Source organism: Rana temporaria, chromosome 4 (assembly GCF_905171775.1).
Source record: "Rana temporaria chromosome 4, aRanTem1.1, whole genome shotgun sequence".
In the NCBI taxonomy this organism is placed as follows: domain Eukaryota; kingdom Metazoa; phylum Chordata; class Amphibia; order Anura; family Ranidae; genus Rana; species Rana temporaria.
This window is the reverse complement of record NC_053492.1, coordinates 371,820,380-371,840,819: the sequence shown is the minus strand read 5'-3', so window position 1 is coordinate 371,840,819 and position 20,440 is coordinate 371,820,380. Positions and strand designations below refer to the sequence as shown.

Here is a 20,440-nt window from a genome sequence, read left to right as displayed (position 1 = left end):
GTACTCCTCCCGTGACCGTATAGGATGTGGAAGATGCTTGACGAATGATGACAACTGCAGGTACCTCCACTCGTCAATCATCCTAAATTCTATCATGTGTTTCATTTCGTGAAATGTCATTATTTTACCTTGTAGTGTTATATCTTTTAACTGAACTCTATTTCCTATCCACTTACCACCTACTTCCCTTGTCCCTGGTGCAAAATATTTATTTTCTTTTAGATCTATAAAAGGCGAGTTGTATTTTGTTTTTAATTGTTTGTGTACTCTCTCCCAGATCCTCAAAGCGTTATGTGTGATTGCATGTGCTGACGTGTGTATATGTCTAAATTGTGGTGGGTTCCAAATCAATCTCCCTAACTGTGCTCTAGCTAGTGAACATTCAATACTTATCCATCTTTTGTCCTGTGACTCTTTAGCCCATTCTATAACCCTTGAGAGAACCGAAGCGTCATAATACATTCTAATGTCTGGGACCGCTAGACCCCCCTTATCTTTGGCCCGTTTTAAGGTTTGGGCCGAAATCCTATGTTTTTTGTTGTTCCAAATATAATTCATAATAAGGGAATTTAGTATTTTAACGTATGGTGGGGGTAGAAAAATTGGGAGCATTTGGAATTTGTATATGATTTTAGGAATCAGAATCATTTTCGCAACATTAATCCTTCCAAACCACGAAATAGGTCTATTATAAATATTTTTAATTTCCTTTTTTATTTCGTCTAGCAGAGGGATATAATTTATTCTATACATTTTTTTAAGGGTGTTTGCCAATTTAATGCCCAGATAATTTATCTCTTTCTGCCATGAAAAGCTATATTTCTTCCGTAGGAATTGTTCTTCCTCTTTGTGGATATTGACATTCAGAATCTCCGTTTTCGCTGTGTTCATTTTGAAGTTGGAGACCTCCCCATATTGTCTTAGAGTAGCTATTAAATTTGGGAGGGTGACTCTTGGGCTACGTATAAAAAATAAAACGTCGTCGGCAAAAGCCGCCAGTTTATGCTCCTCGTCTCCTACTTCTATTCCATATATCTCTGGGTTTTGTCTGACCATTGCCAATAAGGGTTCTAATGTTATCACAAAAAGGAGGGGGGACAGAGGGCATCCCTGCCTAGTCCCATTTCTCATCTCCAAAGGGGCTGATAAGGATCCGTTTATTTTTATCCTAGCGCATGGGTGCTGGTAAAGAGTTTTGATCCACCCTATCATCCTTGGGCCTAGTCCTATAGCTTCTAGTGTTTGTATCAGGAACCCCCAGTCTACCCTGTCGAACGCTTTCTCAGCGTCTACTGACAGGAGCAGACCGGGGGTCCCTCTTTCCCTCAGCTGTTGGAGAAGAAGAAGAGCCCTGACCCCGTTATCTTTACCCTCCCTTCCCGGGATAAATCCAACCTGGTCTGGATGGACCATGTCTGTCATCACTCCCTTCATTCGTTCAGCCAAAATTTTCGCGTACAACTTAGTATCCGCATTCAGGAGCGAGATAGGACGGAAGCCTGAACAGGTCGTATTGTCCTTCCCCTCCTTTTTTATCACCGTGATCGTTGCTGTTAATGCCTCTCTACTCATCTCATAATCTGATCCCAGTCCATTAAAGTATTGACAGAGTCTAGGCACTAAAATAGTGCTAAACTTCTGTAAATACGCAGACGAAAAGCCATCTGGCCCAGGACTCTTCCCCTTAGGAATGGTTTTTAGTACCTCGCTTATTTCCTGCTCCGTTATAGATTTCTCCATTTCTACTATCTCGTGCTCTTCTAGTTTCGGGAGATTGGCTTGCTGTAATACTTCCCTGGTCTTATCCCTTTTTTCACTTGGGTCCCTGATCTTTTGTTGGACACCATATAATTCTCCATAGTAGCTTCGGAAGGCTTCCGCAATTTTATTTGTAGCGTAGACTAATTCCCCATTCCCGTTCCTGATTTTTTCAATAAAATTCCTAGTTTTCTTTTTTCTTACCATTCTAGCCAAATTTTTACTAGGTTTGTTTCCCCAAACATATCTTTCTCTCTCTGTCCTGTCTATATATTTCCTAGTTTCTTGTTCCGCCAGGGCTCTATATTCGTCTCTTGTTATAATTAGCTTATGGAGTGTTTCCCTCCTTTGCCCCTGAGATTTATGTTCCTGTTCCAGCCTAAGAATCTCCTCCCTTAACGTTTTTAATTTATTTGTTCTTATTTTGTTTTTCCTTATCCCTTCTGCAATAAAAATCCCTCTAATGTAAGCTTTATGAGCGTCCCACAGGGAGGCTCTTGAGATACCCTCCTTATCATTCTCCTGGAAGTAGAGTTCCAGCTCTTTCTGTATCCTCTCGACCACATCCTCGTCTCCCAACAGACTCTCATCCAATCTCCATTCTGGTGGAGAAGCTTTTTGTATAGAGGTAACTATTTTCATGGTTATAGGAGCGTGGTCGGAGATCGTCATGATCTCACACCTTACTTCGATCACACTCTCCAGGAGCCTATGGTCGACGAGGACGTAATCAATCCTCGAGTACGTCCCGTGTACAGGTGAAAAATATGTGTAATCCCTAGCCTTGGGGTTAAAGATTCGCCATACATCCACCATTTGATTTTGTGTCATTTGTCTTGTCAATGTCTTTAGATGTTCACGATTAGTCCCCTGTACACCAGACGTACTATCGAGGCTTGGGCACATGCAGAAATTGAAATCTCCCATTAAAACTACGTGGCCCTCTTCAAATTCTTTTAATTTTCTCAGGATTTTGCTTATGTATTTAACCGCATTCACGTTTGGAGCGTAAACATTTGCCAAGGTATATACCTCCCCACCTAGTTTTATTTTTAAGAACAGGAATCTCCCCTCGGGATCTGTCTGTCTGTCCACCAATGTAAATCGGACTCTACTAGCAAACCCTATCGCAACCCCGCGGGATCGCGATGAAATTGTGTCTCCATAATACCACACAGGGTATTCTGGTGAATACAACTTTATATTGGACTCCAATGTGATATGGGTCTCTTGTAAATAAGCAATATCTGTTTTATATTGTGTTAATTCGCTGAGGATTTTATGTCTCTTACTGTAAGAGTTTAAACCTTTTACATTATAAGAGAGGAATTTAAACTCTGTCATATAGCCTTCTTTTTTTTTTTTTCACTTTAAGGAAATTTCTTATGGAGTCGTTCAGATGGTCCCCTTCCCCCCCTCCCCAACCCCCCTCCCCCCCATTTTCCTCCCACCCCCCCTCCCTCCCTCCCCCACCCTGGCCCACTCTTGGCCTGGGAGCCGCTGGTAGAAGACTCTTTGCCTTCATCCTTGGCTCCTCATTCGTGGTGGTGCTCGAGATACTCCCCTGACCCCCCCCCGTCTCCCCCCCCGAGATCCCATTCTAAGCTGTACCCGACTAATCCACCCAATCAGGGAGTTCAGGTATCGGTATGTCCATTTTAGAGCAGAAGTCGTTCAATTCCTCCGGGAACCTTAATCGTGCTGTTTTACCCCCTTTTATGCCTATGAGGCACGCCGGGAAGCCCCATTGATACTTTATATTATGTACCCGCATGAGGTCCAAAAGGGGTTTCAAGTGTCTTCTTCTAGCCAACGTTTCTTTAGACAAGTCTGAAAATATTTGTAGCTCAATGTCTCTATGTCTCAGGGGAGGTTTTCCTCTGAGCCTTCCCCAGATTTCTGCTTTATCGACATAATTCCTGAAACGAACCACCACATCCCTTGGACCGTATCTTTCTATCTGTTGGGGATTCCCCACCCGGTGGACTCTCTCGATCTTGAGGGACTTAGCTTCAGCTGCTCTCTCTAATAGAGGATTAAAGATTGTGTTCATGGTGTCTCTGAGGTCCTCATCCTTTTCTTCTACAATCCCTCTAATTCTAAGATTCTGTCGCCTATTGCGATTTTCCTGATCCTCAATCCTATATACCGCCAGTCTCTGGTTTTCAGTCAAGGTCATTACTTGTTTTTTCAAGGCGCTTATTTCCTGTTCCTGCTCCTCAATTCTCCTTTCCGTCTCTACCACTCTGTCGCGGAGCCCTCCCAAGTCTACTCTTACTTTATTAATTTCTGTCTTGATGATGTTTTCCATGGAATTTTCCATCCTCAATAGCATTGCATTCATCTCTGCCTTTGTCGGGGGGAGCGTATCTTGGGCTATCTCCTGTACGTTATATTGATCTTCTTCACTTTCAAGTGTCATTTCACCTCTAGAGCTCTCGGCACTACCTGTTCCTACCCCCTTTTTTGTATCAGTCTTTTTTTCAGTTTTTTTTGCGAGACCTGGGCTTTTGAGGGTCCCTTCTGGCGTCATATATTGCTGTATGGAGCTATTCCCCGATTTATTCTTTGTTGGTTTTGTAGTACCCCCTCTCGTTGATCTATTCATTTTGTTGGCGGGTCTAATTCTCTTCCCCAGTTTGGAAGTGAAGCTACTAGGAGTGGGCAAAGGGCAGAGTGACAGGAGAAAGAAACCCCCCGCGACCAGTCCGATCCGTTTTTCTAAGTGACCTTGTCTCTTTACCTTAGGATTAAAGGGCCGTTTACTACTTTTGGGCTGCGTTTTCTCCAATTTACTAGTTTGCCCTTTTATTGTAGTACTACCTTCAGTATTTGACCCGAGTTATCTTCCTGTGTCGCTTCAGCCCGTTCTTCCTCTATGTTCCCGGGGCAAATTAGTCACCTATGTCGGGGAGGTTCTTAATATTTCTTATTACAGTACCCCTACAGTACCCCTTCCATCAGCACTATGATTTTACTGACTTCTCTCAGTCACTTGTAAACTTTGTACCTTTAGTGTACCTTTAGTGTACCTGTAGCAGTAATCAATCAATTCACCAATAGGGATTTTTCCTCCGGGTGCTGATGCTACCTTGCCCTGGGCCGTTGGGGTAATGATAGTTCCACTGTAGAGAAGACACCAGAGGGGAATCCAATTTTAGATCCGCTCCCACTTTGTCTCCCTGAATATCTCCCAAGACAGGTGTGCTTCACTCCGGGCTACTTTTTATAGTTCTATTCAGTAGAAACGAAGGGCCAGACTCTTAATATAACATAGGCGGTCAGCATTATAGGAAAAGCAAAAAAAAAAAAAAAAAAAAATCACATTAAGCGGATTGCTACGTTAGTCCAGGTGTATATCCGTTCCTTTTCAACTTCACTTCTAATACCGCTCTGACAGGTATTATCCCCCTTAGTAGTCTAGAAACAGGATGTAATTCTTTGTTGTTTTTTCTCTTTTTCCTTTTCCTTCCTACACAGAAGTCCCTTTTGTACTGAGGGAGCTCGCACTCCTGGGGGGGGATACAATTACCGCACTTTCCTTACGGCAAGAGGGGTCCCCACCATAGGTGCAAGTCCACCTCATGTAGTCTGCTCGACCTGCCCCTATAAACACTTGTGAATTGCAGTCCCACTTCAACACCAATCTAGAAGAAGCAAGGAATCGGTACACTCAGAGATCCCAATCTTCCTTAACATCATCTGCTCATTTAAGACCCTCTTTTATAATCAACCGTATTTGTGAGAAGGAACATGACCTGTAGGGGCAAGGACTGCAAGTTCCCCTGTAAAAATGGGTCTAATCTGCTCCCTTTCTCTTCTCTTTTTTTTCCCTTGCCTCCCCGAGATATTCCCGCTTTATCAGGGGGAAGAGAAAAAAAAAAAAAATTTTTCTTTTTTTTTTGTGGCTAGACAATCCAGTCCCGTCCTGGGTGTATATGACCAGAAGAGGGGGAATGGGGGATCCCCGGGGGGAAGGGGGGTGCAGCGGGACGGCGCCCGACCCTACTCGGCTCACTGAGCGTCTCACCCAGCCTTAGAACGCTCTCCCCTGCCTGCTGCAAGCTGCTGCCGCGCGGTTTTCATTCCCTGGACGTCGCATGCTGCTCCACCGTCCACGTGCATTAGCCGGACCAGGTCAGCGTCTAGTTCCGGGCTGGGCGGTCTCACGATCCCGCGGCTTTTCGTCCTTTTTTTTTCCTTAGAGAGCCAGGCTGGGGGTCCGATTCGATCTTCAGGAGAGTCAGCCTCTCACGCTGGCGTCCCCTGCTCCGGTGTTGGTCTGCTCGGATCCCCGCCGCCACTCGCTACCACGAGCCATGGAGCGCTCCTGCACCTCCCACCCTCACATGCGTCACGTCCGCATGACGCTCGCCCCTATGATGTTTGGGGGTTCTAAGTAATTTTCTAGCAAAATATAAAAAATTATATTTTAACTTGTAAACAAGTTTAAAAAAAAAAATAGGCTTGGGGCTGGAGTGGTTATTGTGGAATGTATGTTCCTTGCTAAAGAATATCGGTCACGAGTCACGACACACACTTCTGAAGAAATGGCACAGGCGGACGTTCCTTCAGAACGCATGCGCCACTGACCTCATCTGTGCAGTATACAGTAAATATCTCCCAAACGGTGCACGTTTTAGGAGATATTTACAGTACCCTCTAGGTAAGCCTTTTTCTAGGTGCAAATATAGGAAGGTATACAACCTCTTTAAGGCCTGGTTCGCACCTATGCATTTTTAGTGCATTTTGCAGATTTGCACTACAGTCCATTTAACATGGTTTCCTATGGAACACGTTCTGTAGTGCAAAAAGCACAAAAAATGCATAGGTTTGAATCGGGCCTGAGTTTGGAGACTGAAGGGGCAGAAAGCAGCAGCATAAGCGTGGCAGGCTGCAACTGGTTGCAGCAGAACAGGTCGCACACCGGTGCTTCACATGCATTGAAATTATGAACATTGTGTTCTTGTACTTACTATTTGCTCAGAGTACTGGATGCTTTCCCTGTAGTAAGGTGTTCCTCTTTCTCAAGTTGATAAGATACCAGGTGACGTGCTTTTCAGTCACACACCCGTCCTGATCACTTGGGGAACGCTTTTTGCTTGTTGTACTTCCTGCTATCGGTAGTCCCAAGACGGCAGCCCTGCTCAGTTGTTCAGAGTTGAACTATACTTCTAGAAACACTTGCAAGGCCTTGTCTGTGGCAGGCCAAAGCTTCCATGGAGGCTGGTGTTGGACGGGGGATACACTGGAAGTGCACAGGTGACTGGGAAAGGGGGAACCCTGAGGCTGGAGCATACTAGAAAGGGGTTATCACTCCTACATGCATGTGTTTTTTTTTTTTTTGTTTTTTTTTTTTGTGATGCATATGGCCATTGCCAACTTTAAGACATGGGTTTTCCCATTGTGCATGCATCTTGGGAATTTAATATTTTTAAGTTGAAATGTAAAAAAAGGGAGTTGATTTAAATACTGCTAGTGCCACCATTGGAAAATTTCCTCTTTACAGAGAGTCCCCAGGTTACAAACTAGATTCTGTAGGTTTGGTTAAAATTAGGGTTGTCCCGATACCACTTTTTTGAGACAGAGTACAAGTACCGATACTTTTTTTTCAAGTACTCGCCGATACCGATTATCGATACCTTTTTTTTTTTTTTTTTTTTTTTTTTTACATTTTTTTTTTTTGTATGTTTATTGCAATTTTTAATCAGCCCTGTTGGGGGTCTTTGGAGAGATCATGGGTCTTAACAGACCTCCTGACATCTCCCCTTTAAGACAGAGAAAGGGACTAAGGACACAGATTCCCCAGTCCCTTTCTCAGCAGCCTCAGCTGAAATGAATGGAGAGAAGCTCCATTCTTAAACTGAAGCATCGTAAACACAGGCGGTTACGATGCTCAAGTATATAAATGGACAGTCGGTGATCACCGACTCTGTCCATTCAGAAAAGGTAGGAGCCGGGCTTAACGGCTCCGACCTCCGCTCTCCGGAGGACGGTGGGGGACGAGGGGGGGAGAGAACTGCACGGACGAGGGGGGGAGAGAACTGCACGGACGAGAGAACTGCACGGACGAGGGGGGGAGAGAACTGCACGGACGAGGGGGGGAGAGAACTGCACGGACGAGGGGGGGAGAGAACTGCACAGACGGACGAGGGGGGGAGAGAACTGCACAGACGGACGAGGGGGGGAGTGAACTGCACAGACGGACGAGGGGGGAGTGAACTGCACAGACGGACGAGGGGGGAGGGTACTGCACAGACGGACGAGGGGGGAGGGAACTGCACAGACGGACGAGGGGGGGAGGGAACTGCACAGACGGACGAGGGGGGGGGGGGAGAGAACTGCACGGACGGACAGCGGGGGAGAGAGAATGGCATGGATGGGGGAAGGGGAGGAGAAAAAACAGCACAGACGGAAGGGGGGAGGAGAGAGAGAGAGACACGGGGGGAGGTGAGAGAGAGAGACACGGGGGGAGGTGAGAGAGAGAGAGACACGGGGGGAGGTGAGAGAGAGAGAGACACGGGGGGGAGGTGAGAGAGAGACACGGGGGGAGGTGAGAGAGACACGGGGGGAGGCGAGAGAGAGAGACGGGGGGAGGTGAGAGAGAGAGAGACGGGGGGAGGTGAGAGCTGCATGGATGGGGAAGACAAGAGCACGGGCGGGGAAGACTTGCAACTCCCCTGCCTGCCCAGGTATCGGGTGAGGCATCAGAGCATTTCCCCCGAGTACAAATACTCGGGGGAAATGCTCGGTACCGATACTAGTATCGGTATCGTGACATCCCTAGTGAAAATCTAAAACCTGAGGTTACATAGAGTAAATGGATAACAAACATTCCAGGTCTTAAAATTGCATGCGTTCATGATATCGGCAAAAACGATGATCTCCAAAAATCACCATATGTGACTGTTTAAAAACCTTTACAGCTCATCCGTTTAGAGTCAACTAGGAGCTCTTATGCTAGAATTCTTGTTCTCACTCTGGCGTTCGCAGCGATTTGTGTTGTGTGGTGTGACCATGGTTTACATACAATGCACACTCTGGGATTGCATTTTTTTGCAGGTGTGCGGGGCAGTGGGGGGTTTGGCAATTTTTTTCTTGGTTGCCATCACAAGGGGTTAATCACTGTGATCGCATTGGGCAGGTGACAGGTACTACTTTATGGAGACATTATAGGTGTAATACAGCCATTTTAAAACTAAGGGCCTTGAGGTTTCTTCAGGGGTGTGTTGACAAAATGCCTTAAAATTGTATACAAGCCAGCAGGTGCATCAATCATTCCCTTTAGTTACACAACGCCACAGGTTTTCATTAGGCACCATTACAACTTTCTAGACACTGGCCTTCTTAAAAGCCAATGACATTAGTTAATAAGGAGGATGTCTGTTGCTTCCGCAGCATCCTTGTTTGACCCTCCTGACTGGGGTGATATTAGCTGACCGATGGAGAGAGAATGAGGGAAAAGAGAAACCTAGGAATACGAGTATTTGCTTTGGAAGAATAAATCGCCACCAACGTTGAGTTTTTTACATTTTGAATGGCGTGCCTAATTTTAAAGGGTGCCTTGAGATTATCTATAATTTTATAGGGTGCTTCCACTGAAAAAAGGTTGAGAAGCACTGTTCTAAAAGACCCCAATGTTTCCCCTGCCCTTTACACTATCTAACAAAGCACAGATCAGCATGGTTAGACGTGTCCCCTAGCGGTACTGGCCAGAAAATGGTGGACCTCGAGTTGGAAGTGAAATCTCTTCTGGTTTCATTGTTCGCATCCGATATCAAGGCATAGATTAGCTTTGGTTTCCCAGTGCTCTCCCTCCCCTAGTCGGGGGGGGGGGGAGGAGAAAGCACTTTTTTTTTTTTTTTCTTGCATTAAATGGAAATTGATTGCATAAAACCGTTCCCAACATATATTTGTGTGCATTCCTGTGTGCGGTATACCTTTTTTTTTTTTTTTAGAGATTTGTTTATGGCTTCTCCTTCTAGATCCATTTATACAGACTTGCCAGTCTCTGCTGTACCTCGATCTTTGCAGTTGTCAAAATGTCAGAAGTCGTTGTGCTCGTATACCTTTCCAATGTTTTTGTTCTGATTTGATAGTTTTAGGAGGATATGTATTAAACTTTGTACTGTCATATAAAATTACAGTAAGACCCGGTGCAGTGTCACATTCAGCTCCCTATCACAGAATGCTGCGGAAGTGAAGTTTTTTCGCCGCCATCTTGCTACACCTTACACTCCTGGACACTAAAGATAGATTGAGAAGGGGGCAAGCGGACATCTTGTTACACCCACCGGAGTTTTAGATTTCAGACTTATTTTCAACAAAAAAACGGAACTTGTATGCTTAAAGACAGTATTTGAAAATCCGACGGACTGTTTAAATGTTAAAGCGGGGGTTCACCCTATAAACAAGAGAATTTTTTTTTTTTTTCTTCTAGCATAAAATCAGGCATTGTAGCGCGAGCTACAGTATGCCTGTCTCGAATTTTTTATCCCCGTACTCACTGTGTAATCGTACATAGACGATTCCGACTGCCCACGGGGAATGGGCGTTCCAATCCAGACGGAAGGTGATTGACGGCTGGCTCTGGCGCGTCACGCTTCTCCGGAAATAGCTGAAATAGGCTTGGCTCTTCACGGCGCCTGCGCATAGCCTGTGCGCAGGCGCCGTGAAGAGCCGAGACCTACTCCGTCTGTCTTCGGGGAGCGTGACGTGCCAGAGCCGGCCGTCAATCATCCTCCCTCTCCATAGGCACGCCCATTCCCCGCGGGAGTCGGAATCTATAATGTACCAGTACACTGTGAGTACGGGGATAAAAAATTCGAGACAGGCATACTGTAGCTCGCGCTACAATGCCTGATTTTATGGTACAATGTTGACACTGAGGGTGAACTACCGCTTTAAATGTTGAAAGCAGCAGCAAACCTGATGACCTTGCATGTTTGCTCATGTGACAAAACACCTCTGATTTTCACATTTAACATCTAAACAGTCCGTCGGATTTAAAAACACTATTTAAGCATATAAGCTCCGTTTTGTGTTGAAAATAACTGAAATCTAAAACTCGGATGGGTGTAACAAGATGTCCGCTTGCCCCCTTCTCACTCTATCATTACTGTGCAGGAGTGTGGGGTGTAGCAAGATGGCGGTGACAGAACGTGACTTCCAGGGCATTCTGTGATGGGGAGCAGAATGTGACAACACACCGGTTCACACTGGGGTGACACGTCAGGCGGCCCAGCCGCCTGAAGAGTCGCGTCCCATTGAATGAAATGGAACCGTTCTAATAGGAGCAACGCAAGTCGCTCCGACTCAGAAAAAGGTTCCTGTACGACTTCGGGGGCGGCTCTGGGCGACCTGCATTGACTTCTATACAGAAGTCGTTTTGCAAATCGTCTCTGAAGTCATCCTCAGGACAACTTGCAGAGTCGCCCCTGAAGTTGTGCCACTGCAGTGTGAACCAACTCTTAATATAAGGTGTTTGTTTTGTTTAAAAAAAAAAAACAATTGGACCTGGTCACTACAGTGAACAATGTAGTAAGAAAACATGCATGTATCCATTACTGTAGTTTGTGTGTGCGCTTCTTTTTTTTTTTTTTTTTCACCAGTATCTGGAGACCCCCCCCCCCCGCGCCCCCAAGGTCCCAGATTGAGCCCCCAACCAACTTCACCAGGACTTTAGCGACTGAATGCAAAGCCTCTCGCTAGACTGCTTTAAATTATTCCACGGCTTCCATCTACTTTGCAAAGCAATCCAGTCCTGTTAAAGTTCTTATTGTGGCGTTTACACCCCTACCATGCAGGGGTGGTAGTGAACAAAGTAGGTTGCCGACGAGGCGGACTCCCCAGCAGACTTTCCCACCCATTCAGCTCTGGTGACATAAGAGTGAAGGCTGTGTAGGGGCAAATAGCCTCTGACACTCCTGTAAGTGTCTGCAGTGACTCAAAACAAAAAAGTAAAACCAGGGTTACTGAAAGGGGGGGGAAAAATGATCGATGCCTATTTTTATCACGTGTTCACCGCTGACAAGGTCTCAGTAATGTATTAATTGGCACTAAACTATCAAATGCTAAATTTTATATATATTTCTTGTTTTTTTCAGTTGTCCATATTTGGCTGTGAATATTACGCCTGCGATTCCTGTGATAGGTGGAATTCTTGTATTTTTTGTAATGGGGACTTTACTGAGGACCAGCTTTAGTGACCCAGGCGTTCTTCCTCGTGCCACTCCAGATGAAGCCGCAGATTTGGAAAGACAAATAGGTAACTGTTTTTTTTTTATTTAAAAAGAACCTGTGTCAAATTGAAACGCACATGCTGTCACAGACCTGCAACACGAATGCATATGAGAGGTTTTGATTTCACTTTGGCCTCAGTTTTCTTCAGTCGTTCCTGGGCTGAGGCACTTGAAGTATTAAAGCCAGAATTTTTATTTAAGAAAAGGTCAGCAAGTTGCAGCCCAATATTTCTAACACTGCAGGTTTTCTTTAGGTGTATTTTGTCAAAGGATAAGTTTACCTTTCTGAACATGTTGAATGTTGCTCCCATATTTAGGGTGTAACATGCTCAGTATCGACCACCTCACCCCCACCGATTTTTCAACTCCCCCCCCCCCCCCTTGTGTTAGCGGGCGGGGACCTTCTCCCCACACCCCCTGTCACAAATTTCCTAGGAAGGTCCCACCCACACGGCTGCATTCTTTTAGAGTCCTATGAATGAACTACAACTACTATCATCCTTTAATGGCTTGTAGTTCTCAGTAAACTACAAGGGTGCTGGTGAGCACTTTTGTAGTTCATTACTCTTCCTGGACTTTAGTAACTGCCTGCCTGCATGGGAGGTACGGGCAGACGGCTGTACTGACAATCGGCAAGACCCTGACATTGCACAGGTACATAGCTTTATAGACTCCCTCAAATCGATGCACATTTTCTTACCTGTAAAAAAAAAGATAGATGTAGAAATATATATTTAATATAGTGAGTTTTGCTTTTAAAGCAGGCCTGGCATCAAAATGCAAGGTCTGCTTATTCATTACTGCCCCACCCTGCATCTAAAGTAGAAAAATCTTAGGCCGGCTTCACACTGCTGCAGCGTGGGTGTATGTGTATTTTGTGCACATTTTTAGCTGGGATCCCATTGACGTTCTTTTGGGTCGTTTGTTTTTGGCACAATTTCTAAAAGTGCACCAAAAGTCCTACGTGCTGCATCTTTGGTGCACTTTTGGAAAACGTGCCATAAACACACAACCTAATAGAAAGTCATGCTGCAGCCAAACAGTTTTTGAAGCAGGCCTTAAAAGAAAGAAGGGAAAAATAGGATTGGGCACTAATGAGTCCTACCTTTCATTCTGATGCAATATCTGCTTTAATATACCAAAAGTTTTCTTGGGCATGAGAACACACTTCTAACATTTAATAATGATTGGATTCTTGTAATACCACTTATCTGTTTGTACACTAAACGGTAATTATGTTATTTACATAGATGTTGCAAATGGGTCCACTTCAGGCGGTTATCGGCCTCCTCCCCGAACGAAAGAAGTAGTTATCAATGGACAAACGGTGAAACTGAAATATTGTTTTACTTGCAAAATCTTCCGCCCACCTCGTGCCTCGCACTGCAGCCTGTGTGATAACTGTGTTGGTAAGTTTTACTGTTTGAGTCTTAATGTGGTGAAAAAGAATATTTGTTTACTGTACCAACATTCTTTTTAAAGGGGCTTTCTAAAATATAGAAAATGTTGCCTTCCTCCCAGAACTTCTTCTCTATCCATCTAAATAATGTATAATTCTACCATGGTAAAGGAGTATGGGTAAGTGATTAACCATGTTCCTGCTGGTAAAGAGCTGAAGGGCCCTTAGATTTATATAAAAAACTGGCACTGGCTATAAAATCGCAATAAAGGTGCCATCACTTGCTGAGAAAAAGTTCTAATAAATGTAGGGATAATGCAAAAGTCTTGTGCTGCTCAAGATGAAATGATCAAAATTGACCTTGCTGCACAGAGGTACCGAGGGTGCCAAACACAGCATGTCTGTGGATACAATGAAAGTTCGCAATTCGTAGCACATCACAAACGGTGTGGGGACAATAACCATAAAAACACGTTGACTGTTATTGTCCCCATACAGTTTGTGATGTGCATGTGACATTTTCAGTAAAGACATTGAGGACTGTCTTCATTGTATGTCCTGCAAATGTCATTTATTTATATTTTAAGTCATATTATTAATTCATAGATTCTTCACATACTGTTCATGTTTTGTTTCCTGGTAAGGTCAGTGCTCATTGTCCTGAAATCTATATTCAAATACGTAGTGTTTGTTCTGGCAGGTTTAATGACACTGGCCTAATTAAAATATATGATATTGCATTGGTGCTTAAAGTGGTTGTAAAGGCCTTAAGATTTCACCCTAATTTCTTCTCTGCATTAAGGTAAAAACCTTCTAAGATTAGGTTGAAATCGACGGGTTGCCGCCTCCACTTTAAACGCTGAAGAACTCAACCCCACTTCTCTTTAGACTAAACCCATCATGATGCAATTCAACTATTTGAATGTTTGCTTTTGGTCTGGGGTGGGTCAATGCTGCTGGATCACATCATAAGGAAAGTGTGGGTTGACCAGTCCCTTATTTTGCTTCACGGTTCTTTATTTAAATTTTTTTTTTTTTTTTTTTTTTCTCCCCTGAAACCTCCCTCTTAAAGTGAAGGAGAGTGTTATACACCAATAAATACGGTATATCCAAATACGCCTGAGCTAATCTATTTACTCACACAGCCACATAGGCAAGAGAATTATTGTTGGGCAGTGTATTAGTTGCTCGAACGAATGTTAATGGTTCAAAGAATGTCAGGCAAAATAGTCGGCCCTTGAGCATGTTCACTTCATCAAAACTGGCCCTCTTTGAAAATAGTTTGGACACCCCTGGACTATCTCTAAGCTTATGTCTTCTACATTTCCAAGGGATGTTGCTTTAAAGGTGTTTCTTAAAAAAAATAAATTACTTAAAGGGTCACTAAAGGAATTTTTTTTTTTTTAAGCTAAATAGCTTCCTTTACCTTACTGCAGTCCTGGTTTCATGTCCTCATTGTTCGTTTTTTGCTTTGATGTTGCTGTAATTCCTCTCTGTTCTGGACACTTCCTGGTTGTCTGTTTCCTGATCACCACAGTACTGGGAGATTTCTCACTGTGGTCACTAATCAAGGAGGTGTGATTACTGTGTGTCTAAAACCCCTCAGCACCAATCCAGTTTCGTTTGGCAAAACCTTCCCTGCCCTCTATTGGCTCTCTGGCTCTGTAAATCGGAGAACCAGGAAACCACAGCAAAAACGAAACTAAACTGCAGGTACATTATATGATTGTTTTTATCTATTTTTAATCCTTTTTAAAAGTAATCAGTTAACTATTATGTCGCTATACCCTGTAAACAGTCATTTCAGCAAAAAATGTTTTTTCCTTTAGTGACCCTTTAATGGCAGGAAGTGTTTTTTTACTGGGTAAAATTGATTTAGTTTATGGAATGCACAATAAAAGCATTTACTACATCCTGTAATGCACTATTGATTTGTTTCTGCTTTGTTATGGTATGGTGGAGATTCTGGTTCTTCTAGTTGTGATCATTTAATTACAGCCAGTGCTTGAAATACAATGAGTTGGACCATTTGATAAGGCGCAGCGGTTCGGCATTTATAGTTTGTGCTGAAAAAAATGCCAGAAATCTTAACTGTAGTGCAAATATTTTTAGCAAGAAGTACGAGTCTGATCTGGACTTTTATTGATATTTTAGATGCCACCCCTATCCCCTTTCTTCTATACCTTGAATCTTCAGTCCCATGCTACCCCATGGAAATACATACTCCTTGCCCACATCTTCATGGATACGTACACAATTGCAAGGTCGAGGAAATCGCCCATTCTCCGCTTTGAGAAGGTGAAAGGCTCTGTTCACAGTATGTTTATCAATGAAAAACTGACAGCCATCTTTACAGACAAGCATTATAAATTTTAATGTATTTGTCCACCTTGGCTTGATCTTTTTCCATTATCACAAATGACCACCAACTTTCTGGAATTGTAGCTGTGTCATTCCTGATCAACGAGAGCCTCTGGAGTATCCACCCTCCCCCATTTTTAAGCGCATGAAATGTAGGCAACACATTTTTGCGGCATTAAATTCATCTTTGAAACCCTAACATTAGGTCTTTACTTTAAACCAGGGGTAGGCAACCTTTAAGAGGTGGATAATTACCCGAACAACATAAGAGATCAAAGATCACTGGGTGGTGTCTTTTTTTATATATAATTTTTTTAAATTAACTGAGGCCTAACTAATTACCATGAAAAACTAAGAAAAAGTAATAAAACAAATGTCACTGTAAAAAAATATAAACTTACACCTTACTACCTAAAAAGTGGACAAGGTCAGTCAGTAAGGCAGTGGATGGCCTCAGTTTATTATGAGGCCACCCCCTGGTCTCATAAAATCAGTCTGATACATAGTAACACTTGCGGTTTACCATGCATTGGCTGTCGGTGGACATAAAAGTGATCGCTGCATATGTCCACTGCACTACAGGGAGGGGGGCTGGTAAGCACATGTTTACCAAGGCCCAACTTCACCCGCACCGCTCCCCCCCCCCCGAAGGGGGTAATCTGTGCTGGGGGGGGGGAGGAGGGGTGAAGAGGATAGGAAAGGATAGGAAAGGAGAGTGGTGACACTGATCAGCGGGTTGTAATCCAATGATCAGAGTTATAGAATTGTTCAGCAGAGGCTGCTGAACAATTCTGCTATAAGTTTATGGTCGTCGGAGAGGGCGAAATGAGGTCCGTAGGCTGTAAGGACCTGGCCATCTGCAGGCATTTCTGTAGGGTCTGTACGGCGCAAGTATCTGGCAGTGAAAGGGTTAGAGGTCCAGTTATACTTCTTTTTACTTATTACAAGATATGTATCCCTACGTGCACGCAGAAGCGAACACATAAACAAGTTGCGCACTCATATGTAAACGGTGTTAAAACCAAATGTGTGGTATTTTTTTATTTTCGAAGTGTGAAAAAAAAATAGGCTTGGTCCTAAGTGGTTAAACAGAGCACTGAAGACCTCAACCCCACTTCTGTTTAGACTGAACCTATCGTGATGCAATGCAACCATTTGAATATTTGCTTTTGGTCGGGTGGGTCAATACTGCTGGATCGTATCATAAGAGGAGTCTGGGTTGATGTTAATAACATAAGGTGTGTGTTTTTTTTTTTTTTTAAAGCGTTGAGTTTATTGGGTCACAAAGCATTTCTGTACACATAAAGATGGCGTCAACATAATGCACATGAAAATGAAGGTACCTTGCATCGAAGAGCCATGTCAAGAACCCAAAAGTGTTGCGATTGCTGGACAAAGATCATTATTTGATAGGTTTAGACCCAATAAAACATTCAAAGTACATTTTGTCTTTTTTTTTAAGATTCAGATCAAGCAAGATAAGCGAGCAGAAATACAGTGCCTTGAAAAAGAATCCGTACCCCATGAAATTATCCACATTTTGTCCCGTTACAACCAAACACGTAAATGTGTTTTGTTGGGATTTTATGTGATAGACCAACACAAAGTGACACAGAATTGTGAAGTGGAAGGAAAGTGATAAATGGGGTTTCCACATTTTTTTTTACAAATATCTAACAATTGGGCCTGCATTTGTATTCAGCCCCTTTTACTCTGATACTCCCAACTAAAATATAGAGGGACCAATTGCCTTCAGAAGTCACCTATTTAGTAAATAGAGTCCACCTGTGTGTTTAATCTCAGTATAAATACAGCTGTTCTGTGAAGCTCTCAGATGTCTGTTAGAGAACCTTGATGAACAAACAGCATCATGAAGGCCAAGGAACACACCAGACAGGTCAGGGATAAAGTTGTGGAGAAGTTTTTAAGCAGAGTTGGGTTATTTAAAAAAAAAAAAAAATACCAAGCTTTGAACATCTCACGGAACACTGTTCAATCCATCATCTAAAAGTGGAAAGAGTGTGGCACAACTGCAAACCTACTAACACATGGGCGTCCACCTAAACTGACAGGCTGGGTAAGGAGAGCATTAATCAGAGAAGCAGCCAAAAGGCCCATGGTAACTCTGGAGGAGCTGCAGAGATCAACAGCTCAGGTGGGAGAATCTGTCCACAGGACATCTATTGGTGGAGCATGCCACAAATCTGGCCTTTATGGAAGAGTGGCAAGAATAAAGCAATTGTTGAAAGAAAGCCATAAGAAGTCCTGTTTGCTTTACTGGGATTTCCTCACACTTCCTGTTTTGGCTATGAGACAGGAAGTGAAGGGAAATATTAGCAATGGGACACGGGATATCGAAAAATTATTTGACGGGTTATAACCCTCCCTTGTTCTATCCAAAATATGGGGGGGGGGGGTTTGCTTATAGTTTTACTTTAACTAACTACTTCCTTCCCCTCCCATAGTCCTATAACGTCTGCAGATGGGAACTCCCATCCTGGGCAGGCGTCGTATGACGTCCTCCGCTTCCTGGCGGTACAGGGGGCATGCACCTGACGCGTCTCCAAGGAGCCGATGCGCGTGCCCAGCGGCCACCATGTGATAGAGCAGGAATGTGGATGTGTGTGTAAACACAAATCCATGTCCTGTCAGGGGAGAGGAAACAGATTGTGTGTTCCTAGTATATAGAAACACTGATCTACCCCCCCCCCCCCCCCAGAGTTAAAACCACTCCCTGGGTAACACACTTAACCCCCTTGATCGCCCCTAGTGTTAACTCCTTCCTTGCCAGTGACATTTTATACAGTAATCAGTGCATATTTATAGCACTGATCGCTGTATAAATGTCAAGTGTCCGATCTGTCCGCCGCAATGTCGGTCACGATAAGATCTCTGCCATTTACTAGTAAAAAAAATTATAAAAATCCCATGAAATCAACCTATTTTGTAGGCGCTATAACTTTTGCGCAAACCAATCAATATACACTTATTGCTATTAAAAAACATATGTAAACGCATACATATTGGCCTAACTGAGCAAAAAAGTAATATATATATATATATATATATATATATATATATATATATATATATATATATATATATATATATATATATATATATATATATATATATATATATATATATATATATATATATATATAGTGCTGTCAAGCGATTAAAATTTCTAATCGCATTAATGTCATAGTTAACTCACGATTAATCGCGCGATTAAGGAGGTTCACCCTTTAAAACATTTTTTTTTTTTTTTTTTTATAATATTAAATTGTGTTTTTTTTTTTTTTTTTTTTTTTTTTACATTTTGATCACTTTTATTGCTGTCACAAGGAATGTAAACATCCCTTGTGACAGCAATAGGTGGTGACAGGTACTCTTTATGAAGGGATCGGGGTCTAAAAGACCTCCGAGCCCTCCTTTGCACTTCAAAGTATTCAGATCGCCGAAAACGGCGATTCTGAATACTGTGTACTTTTTTAAATCCGGCGCCATTGGCAGCCGAGAAACCCGGAAGTGACATCATGACGCCGCTTCCGTGGTTTCAATGCGGAGACTGAATCAAAGCCGTTTACGGCTTAGTGTCAGTCTCCGCCTGAACACAGAACGCGGCGGATGGAGGATCGGGTCTCCCGGTGGGACGGGAGGCCCGGTCAGAGCGGTGAAAGGCGGCGGGAGGGGGGGATGTCCCCTCCCGCTCCTCCGGCATAACAACCGAGTGGCTTTTAGCCGCATCGGTTGTTATGTTTGGATAGCCGATCGCCCGCTCTAAACAACGGTACCGGGATGATGCCTGCGGCTGCAGGCATCATCCCGGTATAACCCCCGAGCGCCGCCTCGTTAATCGCGCGATAAAAAAATTGACGGCGTTAACATGGGTTTGTGTTAACGCCGTTAATAACGCGTTTAACTGACAGCACTGAAGCACTGATTATATATATATATATATATATATATATATATATATATATATATATTTGTTTTATAGCGCAAAAAATAAAAACCACATAGGTGATCAAAAACCACCAAAAGAAATCTCTATTTGTGGTGGGAAAAAAATGATAAAAATGTCATTTGGGTACAGTGTTGCATGATCGCGCAGTTGTGTTTCAAAATGTTACAGCGCTGAAAATTGCCCTGCGCAGGAAGGGGGTGTAAATGCTCTGTATTATTATTATACAGGATTTATATAGCGCCAACAGTATTGAAGTGGTTTAGAATCACCCCATAAGTGTTCATGGTTTTTGATTTGGTGGTTTCATTCACAAAGGCTTAAATTGATCCGAAATGAGTCATTCCACTCAGCATGTCATTTTATTTCTATTTCGTGTAACTGTTTTATTCATCTGAGTTTACATTTATTAAAGGATCCTCCATTTGCAACAATTACAAATTTGGCATTCTAGACCCTTGGCATGGTAACTGTCAGTTTTTGCACATATTCAATGGAAGATTTAATCCTCTTCCCAGAGGTGCTACTAGCTTGCAGGGTATTTTTCTCTGATCTTACACTGAAGCACTTCACACAAGAGCTTGGTAGAGTGGAGATCTTTGTGCCAGCTAGTCAATAAAACCCAGTACTCAACTTTCCCGTCTCTTCACTGAATAGGTTTTATATCGCGTAGGAATATGCTTCAAATCTTTGGCCTGCTGCATAATGGAATAG

General features: G+C 43.3%; 1 protein-coding gene across 3 annotated transcripts in view; it reads left to right on the top strand.

Moving 5' to 3' along the window:
* ZDHHC14 (zinc finger DHHC-type palmitoyltransferase 14) overlaps window positions 1-20,440 on the top strand; it is a 148,211-nt gene that overhangs the window by 64,732 nt on the left and 63,039 nt on the right. For all 3 annotated transcript variants that reach the window (XM_040350959.1, XM_040350958.1, XM_040350957.1), the window contains exons 4-5: window positions 11,865-12,025; window positions 13,250-13,408. In XM_040350959.1, the coding sequence (XP_040206893.1) occupies window positions 11,865-12,025; window positions 13,250-13,408 (320 nt within the window). The remainder of the gene's footprint in view (window positions 1-11,864; window positions 12,026-13,249; window positions 13,409-20,440) is intronic.